General features: G+C 39.7%; 1 protein-coding gene across 2 annotated transcripts; it reads left to right on the forward strand.

The window, feature by feature from the left end:
- Positions 1 to 9,620: 9,620 nt before the first annotated feature.
- Positions 9,621 to 14,274, forward strand: LOC118242261 (uncharacterized). 2 transcript variants are annotated; one of them, XM_035531984.2, is made up of 6 exons: positions 9,621 to 9,702; positions 9,920 to 10,252; positions 10,557 to 10,904; positions 11,268 to 11,384; positions 11,599 to 11,636; positions 13,627 to 14,274. In XM_035531984.2, the coding sequence occupies exons 1-6, from the start codon at positions 9,633 to 9,635 to the stop codon at positions 13,774 to 13,776; spliced, it is 1,056 nt and encodes a 351-aa protein (XP_035387877.1). In that variant the 5' UTR covers positions 9,621 to 9,632; the 3' UTR covers positions 13,777 to 14,274. The 2 variants fall into 2 exon arrangements, with proteins under 2 accessions (XP_035387877.1, XP_035387878.1); XM_035531985.2 differs by having other exon boundaries at positions 9,637 to 9,702; positions 9,841 to 10,252.
- Positions 14,275 to 18,511: the final 4,237 nt, after the last annotated feature.

Below are 18,511 nucleotides of genomic sequence, written 5' to 3' on the forward strand. Positions count from 1 at the left end.
CATGAGAGGTATTCTTGACTGGGTGTATGATCACCTTCTCGCCACCAGAGGAAGACAACGCACTGGAAATCAGTCATCAGTGTGATCGCCTGCAGGTGATTGCGTGTTAATAAAAGGGCTACTTTTGTTAAGTCTTGGTGTATCCAGCAGACATAACATATGTTATAACATATTGCTGTTAGTGTTGCATAAGTCAAAACAGTATCTTATAAGTTTTAATCCTCATGAGTGCTTTCTTTTTGAAGCTTCCTTTTCTTATTGTTTTTAGTTGGGAGGATTTTTTCTCCCTTCCTTCTCTGTTAAATGCAGAAAGTAGAAAAGGAAAATTCAAAAACAAAAAGTGGAGAAAAAAGAAAGAAGTAGACAGAAGACATTTGTTTCTTTTACTTTCCTCGTATCTCCTTCTGTTACTGCTCAGTACTGTACTGATGGTGCGACAGACCACACCTCAGCAGACGGCTAGACCGCTCGATTACATGCCAGTATCACCCATTTATTTATTTATTTAACCAATTTATTATTCGTTCCCTGTTACTCATCAATCTGTGACCTTGGTGGTGTTACTGTACCGCATAACATGTCAACAATCTCTCTGATCTTCCATCAGATCTTCCATCTTAACTCCTAACCACCAGCTGGCACCATGACTCCAGCCTCCAGCCTACTTCATTCTTACTTTTAACTCACAAATAACAGTTTTGAAGCTGCATGTGTAAGATAGAGCTTGTGTGGGCTGAGTGGAAATATTTCAGTGTCTGCAAAGATTTCTGGTAAATTTCTATAACATTTGACTTTGTAGATGCATCATAGCGTTGATGTGTCTCTGTCCATGGTGCTGAAACAGAGCTGTTACTCTACAGGTTTGAGAAGACCGTGAGCTGCATTGCAGAGTAGATGCTGGTTATACTTTTAGTTTCTATGTTAACCTCCATTTCACTCAATTTTATTCTCCTTCTCCTTTATTCTCTTTATTGTTTATTCTTCTGTGACTTAAGTGAGTTAAGAAGCTCTAAACACACACATGCACATACAAATAAAAATGCAAATATTAGCCAATACCATCAGAAGATGTGTTAAACAGGCACGTGGGAGCATTTTTAGTCTAGTTTGAAATAGAGAGCTGCTAAACTCAGTGAAGGGAAGAAACAGCAAACAGAAAAGGGCTGTGTGTATCCCCATAAGGTTCTTCTCCTGTCCTATATATATATATATAATAAAAAAAAATAAAAAAATTAACCCAAATTGTACCAGACCTCAGTATAACACAAAGAGTAGTGTAGTGAATGACATCTCTTCAGAACACTCATTAAAAGACTTGCATAACAACTGCATGTAAGAATAGCAAATGCAGTATATGACCACAAGGTGGGATCTAAGCTCCATGTACTTCAACTGATAAGCACTTCTTGATTAAGAGTTTCAGAAATGATGTGGCTACTGCTGTAAACAAGCTTTGACCTTAAAACTGTCAACACTTTCAGGAAGTTCAGGCCGAGTTTTGTTCAGCTGCTGTTCCACAGACACACGCAGGGTGAGACCTTACACTCTGAACGTTGTGGACACATGATTTTGCTTCTTTTTTTCTTTGCTCTTAGCTGTCATGCACGTGACCAAACTCGACAGAAACATTTAAAAGCAGCACTAACTGTCTGCACTAAAACAACTAATCATTTCAAAAGCATTAGAATGTGAGTAAAATATGACCTTGAATAAAAATATGAACTATGCAACAGAAAAGCATCTTTTAGAACCCAGAACAGGCTCTGGAGTTTCAGAGTAGGAAGCTTTAACCACTCTGATAATATACAGGTTGTGCTAAGGAAGAGGCTTTCAAAATGTATTTTATATTAGGCTACATTCAAAGCATTAAATTACCTTTACCCTCATTGTATGTTACCTTCTCAAAAAAAGTATAAATGAAGTCCAAAACTCTCACCCTTTGTGGGGTGTGTGAGAGTCTTTTACATGTATTAGTAGAGCAAAGCCTAGCTGAGGGAGGCTGAGGTGTTGATCTACTGCCTACTTGAGCAGAACACAGAGATATATGGAGACAAATGTCTACATAGTAAATAATAAACAAAACTGTATTTTAGCAGTATGAATGAATCCATTAAAAGTTTAAAACACGCACGTGCACACACACACACACACACACACACACACACACACACACACACACACACACACACACACACACACACACACATACACACACAATGCGTTTGCATGTTCAAACAATGACCATTTGGTGCTAACAGCAGATTGTCAATCATCCTCTGTGCAAGTCATCATTGGTTAGTTTCTTAAAAGTTTCTTTCTAGTGTCAGGAGCATTAGTGCTGCAGTTTTGCGCATGTCAGCATCACAGCTGAGATGAGTGTGGTCCAACATCCACAAACATCCAGAGTACAGCAGTGGCTAGAAACGCACTACTGATGGAGAGAGACAAGCAGCAAATTGATTATACAGTTTATGTATTTAAAAAAAGTTTCTTAAAAAGTGGGGGGTGATATATTATTAACAAGAGTACAGTGATGTCTCATGAGTACAGCGATATCTGGTGAGAAACATTCTCCAAAGGTAGAATGACAGTATGGAAATTATCAACAGAAGAAGATCAGAGTGGAACAATCGGTGTGGTTTTTGTTCACTGCAAAAGTGACAAGATCTCGCTGCCACTTTCCTGTTTACCAGATACTCAAGCTGCAGGGTCAACAATGCAGAGGAAAGCAGCAGCAAAAATAACTGTTAAATACACACACACACACACACACACACACACACACACACACACACACACACACACACACACACACAATAACTGTAACACACACACACACACACACAGACACACACAGTGCACATATTGACTTGATAAGCATGAAACAGCAGATAAATGTAAAAACTAATAGACCATAAATGATTGAAACATGATATTGAAATAATATTATGCTAATAAAAATAAATAAATAAAAAAAACCTTTATGTATTATACTATTGGGCTTCATTAATTAAAGTACATACATACCTTTAGTGTAACTAACACTTAGACACTAACATACCATGCATCACCATTCATGAGTTGAGAGTACACTTAACAGAAGCTATTGATGAACTGGAGTAGCTCTGTGTGAGTAAAGTCAATCTCTCCTTATCTGCATAGTCTGCACCGAAGGTGTTTTGCATAGACTTACACGAGTGCACTTGTTATCACATATATAAAACAAATCCATAACTAACTAATCCACAATGCACAGGGTCAGTCATGAGGGAGTTAAAGCAAGACATGTCCTTAGATAAAATATCTTAATACATGGTCTGTGCTGGCTCTCAGATGGTGGAAGGAATTTCCACTGGCTGTCCTGACAGCACAGTCTCTTTGCAGTCCTGAAACACAGACTGAAGACTATTTGTGGAATATTTAAATGACTGCTAATCCTGTTCCTATGAGTAACTGAAACTCTAGTACTCATTGTAATGTATTGTGTATTGTAATGTATCCCTGTATTTCTACAGTGTTGGTATATTAGTATATTGGACTCTAACCTACTGTATAGTACTAGGATGTATTCTATGAGTAAATGACAAAGCACTTTTGTAAGTCGCTCTGGATAAGAGTGTCTGCCAAATGCCATACATGTAAAAGGTAAGTAAATGTTTTTGTTGCGCTATATACCATAATATTCTATAATATTCATTATTTAATATACTGCAATTATCTTTGATATTTTTTGTATTGCATAATCATTACTAGAAAACCATTCTTATGGTTCTTTGGTTTTTATATCTGAATAAATCTGTTGTTTCATGTTTATATTTATTGCACTAATATACCAACTGTGTGTGTCTGTGTGTGTGTGTGTGTGTGTGTATGTGTGTGTGTGTGTGTGTGTGTCTGTGTGTGTGTGTGTGTGAGTGTGTATGTGTGTGTCTGTGTGTGTGTGTGTGTGAGTGTGTGTGTGTGTGTGCGTGCGTGTGTGTGTGTGAGTGTGTGTGTGTGTGTGTGTGCGTGCGTGCGTGTGTGTGTGTGTGTGTGTGTGCGTGTGTGTGTGTGTGTGTGTGTGTGTGTGTGTGTGTGTGTGCATTTGTCAGTTATATTTGCTGTTTTCCTCTGTATTATTCACCCTGCAGCTTGAGTGTCGCTGGTCTAGTAAACAGGAATGAGGCCATGAGACTCTGAGCACTGAGCGGAACGGGTGATGGTGACGCTTCTGTTTTTAAGAAGATCACCATTCATGTTATAATGTAGCCCCATTTATACTTCTATGCAGAACAGCAGTTCATCATCTTGGCATATATCACACTTTATGGGAATCTGGCGAGTGTTCATAAGTTGGCTTCTAGAGTTGAACTCCAGCATTCAACTGAGTTCTGGATGAAGGCACATATGGCCTTTCTAGTGAGCGAGACACATGAGAACTTGTGTGTGTGGCAGTCATCTTGTAGTCAATACAATCAACACTCTGGTCTATCTGTCTGCTGTTGCAAACCTTGTTGGCAGGTCTGTCTGTCTGTTTTTTGAGTCTCTAATGTTTGCCAATTCATCCCAAAAACAGATCCCATGAATGTCCAATGGAAGAATGAGGTAAAATGATATATTTACAAAACCTTGCCTGTACTTATTTATGAAAGAGCATCTGAAGCTTGACATGACTTATCCAGACTAATGGTGTCACGATATGGCCCCTCCCTCCTCCTCAAACGTCTCTGTGCGTGTGATTGTTAGTCTGTAGTGCCACACTGTCTCTTGTCGCCCACCTGATCCTTCTTGTGTGTAATCGTCGAGTGTGTATATATATCTATCGTGTATCATCGTATGTTTGTCGGTGTTTGATGTACTTTAGCATGTGTATTAAGTGTAGGTGTTCTGTGTAAATAAAACATTTGTCTCAACGTGCCTCATCCCCACATCCTGCTTCAGACTTGTTTTGTCACAAAGGGTCATGTTTCAGTAGTCAATTATATTGCACAATTCTAGTTCCAAACTGCGTGTATAATTATCCGTTACCCATGGGCAGTGGGGTATTCAATAATGTACCTTAACATACATGCGCAGAAATATACACACACACACACGAAAAAAATGGTGGTGAAGAGAACAAGTAATCTACCAATGCCCTGCTGTAATATTTTTAGGTGTTCATGCACTTCTTCTGTTAGCCTGTTACACTTAAAAGAGATCTATTTTATTCTATTTAATCAATTTCATTCTCCCTTATGTAAATCTAAGTATAGTAATTTGAAATTAGAAATAGGTTGGATAGAAATAAATTGCCCACATTGAATCATGTGTCCCTGAAATAAACTCCCACTCAAACATGAGGAATTAAACTTTTACTTTTGATATTTAATTATATTCTCGCAAATACGTTAAACGTTTAACCCAAGTGGGTTTTCGCATGCTAGATGTTCTCTTTCAGCTAAGGGTTAAATGCATAAGAATTAATATATAAAAATAAGATCGCAAGAACTTAAAAGGAAGTAAAAGATATCTGATGAATTATCAGAAACCTAGCCGATCAAAATACCCAAACATCGAAGTTACTGTGAAGCTCAAAGCAAAAACTACTTTCACTTTGTTTATTATAGATCAGCTTAGCATCTGAAATGTTTCTGAAACAAACGATCATTTTAAGAATAGCTCTGTGCATCCTGTGGAAACTTTGACGGGGGAAACATGGGTTGTTGTTCTGAGAAAGTCGTGTGGGGTGGTCAAAGTGGCCTACTGAGTTGAAGCAGAGAAACTGTTTGGTATAGAGGGTGGGTGAGGGAGCAAAGAATAGAGACCAGCACAGAGCTGTGAAACCACCAACTACAGCCTTAACACGTCAGCACACAAACCTGGGGTGACCACTAGCACATCAAAGCCTGGGTTTCATATACACGCACACGCAAGCCCACAGCCAATCCCATTACATATATATATATATATATATATATATATATATATAATATGCATACATATGTGTATATAAGTATGTAGAAATGCAGAATATTCCATGAAGAACCTGCAGTGTACTTTAATTAAAGATGAAGTGGTAGTAAAACTGTAGTGTAGCACACAAGCTTTAAAAAATATATATAAAATAAAATCCACACACAACATTAACATAATTAAAATCAGATGGAGAATGAAAAAAAATGTACATTTGAAAGCTTTTAAAAGCCTTTCAACATTTTGAAAACCAGATGTTCTCAATGACTGATATTTAGAAATAATGTAAAACCAAGAATGCTCACACCCCCCCCCCCACACACCAACACCAACACCAACACTATTTTCTGAAAAGACATACATTACCAAACACTACTTGGACTGTGATATAACAAACAATTCAATATATTCATAAATATAATACATGCAGAAATTATATAATTTATGCTATTTATACAGATATTACTTTTTATATATTTAACATTTATATATTTCCATTGACTAATTGCATTTAGATCAAATGTAAGGAACATTCATGCACAAGTATAATTTTTTATAATTTTATTGTTCCCCTTAGTGAGAGAGAGAGAGAGAGAGAGAGACAGAGAGAGAGAGAGAGAGAGAAAGAGAGAAAGAGAGGGAGAGAGAGGGAGGCAGTGGAGGAGTGAAAAAGAGAAGAAAATGATACAAAGAGTCTCTTAGCTATCAGTCTCAGTTTAGCAGTGACTCTCCCAGTCTCAACAACTGATCTGGTAAAACACCACCCTGCCTCCCATTCAGGTCACATCTCAGCTCTCACATGGATGAAGGAATCATGAGAGCAGCTCAGTGTGTAATTCCAGCATCAATCCAAAACAAGCCTCACGTCGACTAATAGTGCACGGTTCTAATAATGATGTAATAAAATGCTGATGAACCGAAAAAGTGAGCTCAGACCTACTGGAATATGTGGTGGTTGTATTCCTTTTGCCTTCTGAACACCTACCACATAAAAACTCCACAAACAATAAATTCTAAACAAATCTACCACTGATTAGCTTAACTCTGTATGACCTGGTCAGCATAATTTGGACAAGGTAAGCATAATTTGGACAAGGTAAAATAACTGACTACATGACTAAATATGAAAATTGTGACATTGTGCAAACAGAAACAATGCATGAGCAAAATTCAAATGAGCTGGCTTAATTCAGTGCAAGACAAAGCAAGCAAAAATAACAAGAACACAGAGACCTGCTTCAGGTATTTGGCTGGATGAGCAGGTAACCTGAAGTGTCATGTGGAGGAGGACTTTAAGTATGGGGGAGGGGTTTGGAAACAGGTGTGTGTAAGTGATAATCAGTATTCTGATGAAAGTAAACCAGGATGTGATTGGAAGGACTGTTAGGTGTGGGATGATCGAGATCTGAGATTGGTGCTCATGTGTGTGGGGTCTCTGCCCTGTGACTAGTTGAATGCAAATGAAAGATAATACAATTACAATAAAATTAAAATTGATCTCCAGTCACTGAAACATGACTAAAACTAAGGTATAATAGTCAAATTAAATATAATGAAAATGAATTACAAGTTTTAAGAAAAGAGACAAACAAACAAATTTGAAAATTACATCTGACATTAACTCTGAAGTAGACAGGTATAGTTTTTCAGTCTTTCAGTCTTTTAATTTATTTTTTAGTTTTGATTTACATCGTCATTCTCTGTGATTAGCATAATAGGAGCGACTCACGTCAAAATATGACAAAACATTGTCAATAAGACTCGGCTTTACATTTAAACATTATGCATGATATTTGTCATCTGGTTTGAAGGCTAGTTAATGTTACTGCTAGCAAACAGAGATCCTGACCACAGTAATTGTCACATCTTAATACCCCTGACAATCTGACAACTACTCACATTAAATGAACCTCATAATTGTTCGAGCATGGGTATAGTTTGGAAAACTCAATAATATTAAAGTATTAAGAAAAACATAATAACTCTGATTCTGATTCTAATACTGTTTGAATGGACTGAAAATGAGACTAAAAATAAGTTGAATAAATAAGGTATGGTTATTTATGACTATGGAATGGTACGATTTGGTATTCTGCAGATAAGGCAAAGGAACTGGGTCTCTGTTAAGTATTAACAACAGACAGAAATACAAAGACCTATTACAGAGAGAAAGCAACTGAGTAAATTCAGTTACTCGATTGCTTATTCAAATGCAGGAGGAAAAGTGTGAAGAAGCTCTATCAGGTTTGTGAGAGAAAGAAAGAGGATTAGTGTGTAAGTACAAGTTAGCAGTGCCAGTAGTGGGATAAACTGTGAGACTGGAAACTGACTGTAGATAGGCAATTTTGTGTATTGGACCTATTGCTCCGAGGACATGGTGTTGTTTTCAGAGGGTGAGCAAAGTTTATTTCATTGAATTAATGATTCCATTTGAGCACAAAATATGAACAAGATGAAATATGCATTATTTGATAACGACTGGTGATCACATAGTATGCCAGTAACGATAAAGACAAGTAGGCATGTAGTCCTTCCCTGCTGGAGTTTAGCTTGAGAGGCTGCTGGATAAAACTGTACTGTTGGAGTTCTCAGATGAAAATAGATGGTAGATATGTAGATAAAAGTGCTAGCTGGTTGCTGTGGTTGAAGTTGGGGGTGAAATATAAATGAGTGCAGTAAGTTATAGCTGTGTAGAGTGGGACTATAAAGGTGGTGTTAGTTGTAGGAGGTGAACAGTGGTGTTGCTTAATGCATGTATGGTACTGTTGGTGTGTTTTAATGTATGTACAGGGTAAATGAGTTTGAGTGTGAGTAGTGCAGTGATGGAGCCAGGGACACTGAGCATGCATTAACAGTACCAGTGGTGTTTGTGCTGGCCTTAGTCACCAGAGAGACCAAGTCAGATCTGATTTGATTTTCAGCTGTGTTAGTTTGGCTGTGTTTATTTGGCTGTATGATTACAGTAAAACTTACATGTAAAACTATGTGCAACTGGTGACACTGAACATGCAGTATCAGTAGTGCTATATAGTATCAGTAGTGCTATATAGTACCAGTTGGTCACCAGGAAGGTCACTATGGTAGCAGTTAATGTTTCATACTTTCTAATGTCTAATTGATGAATGTTTGTGATGTGATGGGCTTCAAAGTGAGTTTCATTCATGGGTAGTGAAGAGAAATGGGGAGAGTTATGGGATAGGACTTTATGTAATCCCTAAAGATCTGGGACATGTGATTAATATGTTATGCATATTTTACCCATTACATTGCATCCTAATTAGCATATTGGACCATGATAGGTTAAAGCCATTTTTGTGATGTCGAAAAAATGAGCTGAATCTTTTTCTTTCTTTTTTTTTTTTGTTTTATTTTTTTACTGGAAGTATTGAGAAAGGCTCTGTTTTCAGTGGAATGATGATAGTTTGCCACTGTATAATAAATTTGTCCGAAATACTAATAAATATTATTATACAAAACTATCCAAGAGCTCTTATCCCACGAATGTGTGAAATAATAAAAAACTTAACTTGAAGAACTGAAACAACATATGACACAAAAAAATGTTTTTAAGGGGACTGTACAGCATTTTTGTTACAGTTTCTAATTGGAGGAAAAACACAGGAAGTATGTGATGTAAATAAGTTACGTCAACTTATGAAGCTGTTTGACCTTTCGGCATTTTATCAAGCAAACACACCATGCAACAGGACCTGGGCATCTGGAGAATGGTCCTGATGTGTCTCACTGCGGTTCTTTCTAGTGAAATAGGTGAGTACCATCTGCTTTTGCAGTAATTATGCTACATTTTTCAAAGTTTTTCTCTCAGCAATATTTACACGTTCAGTAATGTTTTAGGCCCTATTCAGCCGAAGGCACATGCATTCCTAAGATACATGTCTTTTTCAGCTGCACAAATAAGTTCCTTTGCACATGGTTTATAGAGTTACCTTTGGCATGAACCAAGGTTTCATTCTTTGGGCAAAAGGTGTCAATCAGCTGAACTCTGTGACCACCGCTGCATTTGGAGAGAATGTGACTCTCCAGTGCTTTCTGCTGGAAGAGGACAACACCGATCCCATCGTTTGGTACCAGCAAAAAACAGGACAGGAGCCTCGTATAATGGCCATGACTCAGAAATCAGTAGAGACTTCCTCTTACTACAGTGAATTTAAACCTCCAAAGTTCACTGTTGTGAAGGGAAGAGGGTTCTGTCATTTGAACATTTCTAGCATTGAACCTTCAGATGAAGCCATGTATTACTGTGGCATTAGAAGGTTTGAGATTGTGTTTGGAAAGGGAGCATTGTTATCAGTGAAAGGTAAGAAGTTATACCTTTTGGCCACTATAACCTTTTTTTTCTTAAAGGCCTAATTCATTTTAACACCAAAATAATTTTCAAATAACTTGCACATTTTGTGCATTATTATGTTATGAACCAAGTGTATATTTTCTTATATGAAATATGTTAAAGAATGTTGAAATATGTTATAGTTTGTTGCATGTAAGACAGAAAGTTTACTTTTTATGACTTATGCTGTTTACAAAGGTAGGAAAATCTAAATGTGTATATAGTAAAGAGTATATAGCTGTGTCTTAATGTCTATATATTTTATTCTTAACAGGATATTTAAATAAAAATGATAACTATCAAGTATCAGTGGTCCAAAGTCCAGTGCTGGGTGTGGTTTCCCCAGGAGAGTCAGTGTCTCTGCAGTGCACCGTCCTCTCTGAGAGGAGAACAGCAGAACTCCGAGTGCTCTGGTTCAGAGCTGCTGCAGGAGACTCCCATCCTGAAATCATTTACACTCATCACAACAGCAGCCATCAGTGTGAGATCAGCTCTTCTCCACACAGCTGTGTGTACAACCTCTCCAAGAGTGTCCTCAACCTCTCTGATACTGGCACTTACTACTGCGCTGTGGCCACCTGTGGCAAGATCCTTCTTGGAAATGGGACGACAGTAGATTTGAGTAAGCATCTAAATACCTTTTGGTATTGTATGAAATTCTTAAAATTCTATATTCATTGGTCATGTGATGAAATACAGTCACAGTATTAAATATAAGGCTAACATTAATGCAGTGTTGTGCAAACTGAAGTCGTTAAATCCATCATTCTGTTAATTAGCAGCACTGAGTTGTTCAGTGACACCAAAGACTATTTTATTCAAATGGTTTGATATTTACAAACAGATTAAAGATCACGTGTGGCCTATTTGTGTGTTTGCAGATTATTTATGGTTAATGTGTTTGAGCTATCTCAGCTTTTTACCTTGACACTATCACAAGAATAATAACATTTCATGCTGTTTTGTGATCATTCCTTTTCTACAGCCAAGACTGTTGGTCCTGCAGTGATCTGGCTGGGAGCAGCTTTGGGAGCTTGTGTAATTGTGATCTTTGCTCAAGCCATTTTAATTTGTAAATGGAGAAATTGTCGACCCAGCAGTGGTAAGTGTTCATTAAAATAACTGAATGTGCCTTCTCCATTTGAAAAAAAAAAGATATGTGACATTTTAGAATTATATGTATTTTAAGAGCCATATGTTTAAATATGTCAATAAAAAACAATGTGCAATGTTTTATTCAATAAGGTAAAATATATATTCACTACACATAGTGAAACCAGATGGATGTTTGTTTGTTTTTTTGTTTTTCCCTCCAGAGAAACAAAGCACTGCTACAGTGAGAAAAATCAATCAGGTATATCTTATACATTGTAATTTCATATTTTGTATATTTTTTTGTGGAAATGTGTGCAAATGCTCTGGTCTGCTCTTATCACTTTAAAAGCATTTAAAAGCAGTAATATTATGCTATGTGAAACTTGTTTTGCTCAAGTTTCAGAGGTAGCATGGAGATAAAAGTGGTCGGTCAAAAGTGAGATATTTTTGTGAAATACGTGTCCTAAAAATAGTGACAGGAACTCTGAGGAGCTCAGATCTCTCTGTGCAAGGTCTAATCCCAGACACAATGCATGCTCAAACTGACAGCAACAATTACAGTGAGTAAAGGAAACATGCATTAATAATTACAGTTACAATATTTGTATGGCAGGAAAACGTTTCAGTGTAGAAATAAATACAGCTGAACTTAATTGTAGTCCTCTTTGTAATAAAACATATACACTGCCTGGCCAAAAAAAAGGTCACACACTAATATTTCGTTGGACTGCCTTTAGCTTTGATTACAGCACGCATTCACTGTGGCGTCATTTCCACAAGCTTCTGCAATGCCACAACTTGCATTTCTGTCCAGAGTTGCATTGATTTTTCCCCAAGATCTTGTATTGATGATGGGAGATTTGGACCACTGCGCAAAGTCTTCTCATCCCAAAGATTCTCAGTGGGGTTCAGGTCTGGACTCTGTGGTGGCCAGTCCATGTGTGAAAATGATGTCTCATGCTCCCTGATCCTCTCTTTCACAATTTGAGCCCAGTGAATCCTGGTATTGTCATCTTGGAATATGCCCGTGCCATCAGGGAAGAAAAAATCCATTGATGTAATAACCTGGTCGTTCAGTATATTCAGGTAGTCAGCTGACCTCATTCTTTGGGCACATAACATTGCTGAACCAAGACCTGACCAACTGCAGCAACCCCAGATCATAGCACTGCCCCCACAGGCTTGTATGGTAGGCACTAGGCATGATGGGTGCATCACTTCAGCCGCCTCTCTTCTTACCCTGATGTGCCCATCACTCTGGAGCAGGGTAAATCTGGACTCATCAGACCACATGACCTTCTTCCATTGCTCCAGTGTCCAATCTTTATGCTCCCTAGCAAATTGAAGCTGTTTTTGCCAGTTAGCCTCACTGACAAGTGGTTTTCTGAAGGCTACACAGCTGTTTAGTCCCAATCCCTTGAGTTACCTTAACATTGTGTGTGTGTAAATTCTGTTACTTTTACTATTAAACATATCCCTCAGTTCTACTGTTGTTTTTCTAGGATTTGCGTTTAAGTGATCGCCAGTCACGATCATTCAAGATTTTTTTCTGACCACATTCCTTCCTCGAAGATGATGTTTCCCCACTGTCCTTCCACTTTTTAATAATGCATTGGACAGTTCTTAACCCAATTTTAGTAGTTTCAGCAATGTCCTTAGATGTTTTCTCTGCTTGATGCATACCAATAATTTGACCCTTCTGAAACAGATTAACATCTTTTCCACGACCACAGGATGTGTCTTTTGACATGGTTGTTTAACAAATGAGAAGCTACTCACTGCATTAGTTAGGGTTAAATAACTTGTTGCCAGCTGAAACATAATCACCCATGCAGTAATTATCCAATGGGAGGCTCCTACCTGTTTGGTTAGTTAAATTCAGGTGGTAACCTTTTTTTTGGCCAGGTAGTGTATAACGGTGGTAGGTGAAATGGAAAACTCACAACCCTCATGCTCTGTAGCATTCTCAGAGCTGCAAGTAATAATACAACACACAGATGTGCTATATTTGTGATGCACCATTTGTCTTATTGAGCTGATTAAAGATATTAATGAAGGACCCAGCTATTTCATCCAGCTCTTTCTTTTGGCTGCACATGGATGGATAAGCCTGCTTGTATGTGAACAGACCTTTAAAATGACTTGTAGATATGCCCTCCAGACCCTGTGACAGGTAACAGCAAAGGCACAGATTGGTGAAACGTCCCAGTGAAGGCAGAACCTAAGTCTGTTTGTGTTCATTGCAATAGGACCATGATAGTGTGGAGCTGAGTTATGCTGCCCTGCGTTTTAACGGGAGGAAAACTGGAAGAAATCACAGGGAGAAAGAACAGACTCAAGACTGCATGTACTCTGACATCAGATGTCCCACTGTTACTGACCAAAGCTTGTTTGATTAAATCTCTTTGGCCTGCTGTTGAGCATAATTTACAAATTTAGCAAGTACTGCCTTTACACAGCACCAGTTCTGCTTCACAGTGTGTAAAATGTTTTAATTTCTATTTGGGAAAATGTTGATTAGAAATGTTTAAGTCCCATGTAATGTCCCCATCTATGTCTACGTAACGTGACTGGTTACACATGCCTGAGCATTCAGTGATCTTAAGCTAAGGATGTGCTCTTATCTGTGCTTCTGATCCTTCTGCACACTTTACTGAAAAATGAATGTACAGATATAAGGGGTGAATGACTGGTCCTAAGAAATATAGATGTACTGTAGACAGTCAAGATTTGTTATGAGTGGTTTCACATTGAACCTCTCATGTAATATACTCTAAAGCATTCTCAAGATCCAGAAATCTAATTGTGCTCTGTTAATTCCTTTTCTGCTTGTAGATTTTGTAAATGTTTATGATAATCTCACCTGGAGGCAACAATGTACTAATAAATTTTAGATTTTTCAGAACTGCTCATGTCACAACATGATTATTATTATTATTTATTTCATAGATCATTATTTTGCATTGTCTGATGGTTGTTCTATTGGGTGTGTGTTACAGACCTAAGAGGAAGGTTATGAACCAAAGAAAATCAAACAATCCAGCCTAGCCTATACTGTGATACTAAGCAGCTATCTTTACTAGATTGGATAAACACAAAGAAATCTACCCGCTACCCTTCACTACACTGTACAAAACATCCAGGCTGTGGTGTCCACCTATATAATAGACCATCTTGGCGATAAGAATACCTGCTGATGAAAATGTAGGTATGTGCACATTCTAACCAGACACAGGGGGAGACACAGGGGGAGCTGACACCTCGTGGGGCAACAGACCATAGAAGTACAGTGCAAGGTGAGAGACTAGAAACCAGAGTGTATGCTTGGATGGTAACAATACTAGCAAAGTCACAACACTGCAATGCTAGCAAACATAACAAGGCTAATCAAATGACAGATATAACAAAGCTGACATGAATAAACAAAGCTAAACAAAATGTGCCAATAATAGTGTTCAAGTGTTCAAGTGAGCAGAGGTGAAGGGCTGAGGGTCTAAGGAAGGACACTCACGGCCCCTAATGGAGCCCTCCAGACTGCCGCTAAAGGTGGAGCACTTCCTTTTGTTGATAACTCTGTGTTGCCCATTGGCCAGGAGATCTGGGTCATCTCATAAGTCTGTGTGCCCATTGGCACACAGACTTATGATATGTTGTTGCTGGAACAATATGTTGTTGCTGGAAACTTTTAGAGTTACTATTAGATCTACACAGATCTAATTTGAGATTTGTCATGTATGCTAAGCTAGGACAGGTCAAACCTCATTTTTAGGCCAGCCAGAAGTTCTGACACTTTATCAGCCTCCCTATGTCTCAGCTAAGCCTGGGGAATCTGTCACATTGTAGTGCACATTTACAGAAAAAACCCCAAAAAAACCCCAAAAAACAGTGGGGTTAGATATGGTTTGGTACAAGCAAACACCAGGATAATTGCCTCAGGATATTGGAATGCAGGAAGCATGGATAGACACTATTGTTTTCCCTGTATTCAACAAATTTGGCTTTAAAGTGGAAAGGACTGTAAACATGAGTGGTGAGGAGGTGGATGCATGTGTGGAGATTTATTATGGGCAAATCCACAACCAGAGTCATTGTAGCAGTCCAGGGTCATTTTAACAACACAGAGAGCACGGGGATACATGATCAACAAAAACACAAGAAAGCTAACAGGGGAAAACAGGCTATAACAAAGGCTAAGAAACACAAAGGCATGGAGTACAAACTTACATACAAGCATTTATATATAATGAACCTAAGCATGAACAGCCAAAACACAGGGCATATGACAGGGTTTAAATATATGAACTTAAGTTGGAAACGAGGGACAGGTGTAAGCAATCAAAGAAGGCGTGGATAAAATGAAACTATGGCATGGAACTAAAATACACAAAACATGGAAAACATGGAACCCGGAAGATGGGAGGGACTAATTGTGACAAGGACAAAGAGCAGTATTTTTCTGCATATTCCAAAGGCTACTACAGATGATGAAGGAACATACTACTATGGAATGCTTCTGTCCAACAAAATTACATTTAACACTGGAACATTTTTGACTGTATCAGGTAATAAAGCAAATAAATTTGATTCAAAATACTATTAGATGTTTGTCTTATGGGAGAATTTCTAAACATTTGTAATAATATACTCTATACACTATATATTCCTGCAGGTTCAGAAAGACAGCACTGCGCATTAGCGGACGAGACCTTCAGTGCCCATTGGTGCAAATGCTACCCACAAGGATACTCAACCTGGAATTGTTTTGTGTGATTATAGAGAACTTATGGAAAATAAAGAACAAGTAAGTTCTACCTCGCCTCTCGCCACCTACATCACAAAATGTGCAGCCTTCAGGAAGTGAAGCGAGCAGTCCTGACTGGACTCCCCTGCTGGTTGTTCAGATGGTGCCACTTCAAAAGCAGGAAATCGGGGAAGTTCGATCGATGGTGCAGACCCTCAGCCAGTTTGTTAACCGCCTGGCCTTGAGCCCTGAGGGATGAACTACCTCCCCTGCCAGCCCTTCTATACCTGAAGGGGTAAGAGGCTTAATTGCCTCCTCAGAGGCATATGGAGGAGATCCAGAAACCTGCGATGGGTTCATAGTGCATTGCAAACTGTTTTTCGGTTATCAGCTGTAGTTATCCGATTGTGCCAAAGCATCGTACATCATCTCCAGGCTCACGGGTAATGCTCACGTCTGGGAAGCGGATCTGGTTACTAAAAATTTGGCATTACTGAATGATTACGCGGGTTTCATGGGAAAGATGTGAGCGGTGTTTAACCATCCATGCCAAGGGAGGCTCTGTGGACAAATGCTGCTACGCTTAAAACAGGGATTAAGATCAGCAGAGCAGCAGAGTACGCTATGGAGTTCCAGACTCTGGCAGCAGGGACGTGGTGGAACAAACCCATGTAGACTGACGCTTTTGTACATGGGTTAATGGCAGAACTACAGCCTGAGCTAGCCTGCAAGCAGGAGGCTAGTACATTGAACGAGGTGGTTCACCTTGCCATTAGGTACGACCGCCTCCTCCAAGAAAAACGTCAGTGTATACAATGGAATTCCCCACTATGCGAGGTAACCGGACCCACCAGGCTGAACGACAACCCGGAGGGGCCCATGCAGCTGGATGCAGCAGGGGTACAGCCCAAGAGGGGAGATCAGTGGAGAGGCAACAACACGGTGAGCTGTTCCCCATCTCGCTCCATGTTTAAACTGCCGGGAGAGGTGTCATATAAGTTTAGGTTGCTTTCCGCATCTGCCCTAGCTGACTCGAGTAATGTCATGGACTGGGGCTTCGCTAAGAGGTTGGTGATTAAGGCAATCACTTTACCCTCTTTGCTAAGCGTACAAGCCCTGGATGTGGGCCCGGTAGGTTCTGGCTACATCACACATGTCACTCCCTGTGTACTCCTCATCACCCAAGATGGACACTCAGAGTGCATCAGCTTTTCACTCCTTCCATCCCTCTCCCACTCTATCACATTAGGGCTGCCATGGCTGATGACTCACAACCTGCAGGTGATTTAGAAGGAGAATCGAGTCCTGCGGTGGGCGCCCTTATGCAGCCTGAAGTGCTTCGCGAACAAGGTGATGTTGCTACGAGCAACTTCGATATAGAGCCCAGGAGCCGATAGACCAATCTCCATTCCCCAAGAGCGCAAGGACTTGGCGCAGGTATTTAGACCCTTGAAGGCAGCACAGCTTCCATCCCATTGGGACTGGGACTGTGCTATAACCCTCAAGGAGGGGGCAAAACCCCCCAGGTGCAGACTCTATTCCCTCTTCCAGGAGGAGGAACAAGCGGTGGACCAGTACATCACGGAGGCTCTGGAACAAGGGTACATCATCCCTCTACCTCTCCATCCTCAGCCAGAGTCTTCTTTGTAAAGAAGAAGGACGGGGGCCTAAGAACCTGCATGGACTATTGGGGCCTCAACAAACTGTTGGTGCAGTACCCATATACCCTCCCCCTGGTTCCAGCAGCATTGGAACAGCTGAGAGGAGCCAGGTTTTTCACTAAACTAGATCTGCCTATCACCTATAACCTAATCCAGGTTGTGTAATTATAGAGAACTTATGGAAAATAAAGAACAAGTATGTTCTACCTCGCCTCTCGCTTCCTCTGTGCTGTTTACGTCACAAGACCCCTTTTTGCAAATATGATTTGCAGAAAAGAAACAGCTTATTTTATGTTTCCATGTTCATTAGGGCAATAAATATTGAATTATAAACATTTAATATATTTTGACTAGATCATGCAGAATTAAATATATCAGTGGTCCAAAGTTCAGTGCTGGGGAGGGTTGTCTCAGGAGAGTCCGTGTCTCTACAGAACTTCCAGGAGCAACCATGGGAACAGGCCTGGCATGAGGTATAGGGACTTGTGAAGTGGCTTCTTCCACTCCAGGAACAGGAACTAGCAGGTCCGGGGGCACGGCTGTGGCAGTGAGTGGCGGCGGGTCAGGGGGGTCTGGGGGCACGACTGTGGCAATAAGCAGTGGTGGGTCTGGGGGTGCGGATGTGGTGATCAGCGGCAGCGGGTCCGGGGGGTCTGGAGGCACGGCTGTGGCATCCAGTGGTGGGTTTGGAGGCTGGTCCAACATCTGAGTCACAGGAACAGACTTGGATCA

This window comes from Electrophorus electricus, chromosome 16 (assembly GCF_041902795.1).
Source record: "Electrophorus electricus isolate QZ-2024a chromosome 16, ASM4190279v1, whole genome shotgun sequence".
Lineage (NCBI taxonomy): Eukaryota > Metazoa > Chordata > Actinopteri > Gymnotiformes > Gymnotidae > Electrophorus > Electrophorus electricus.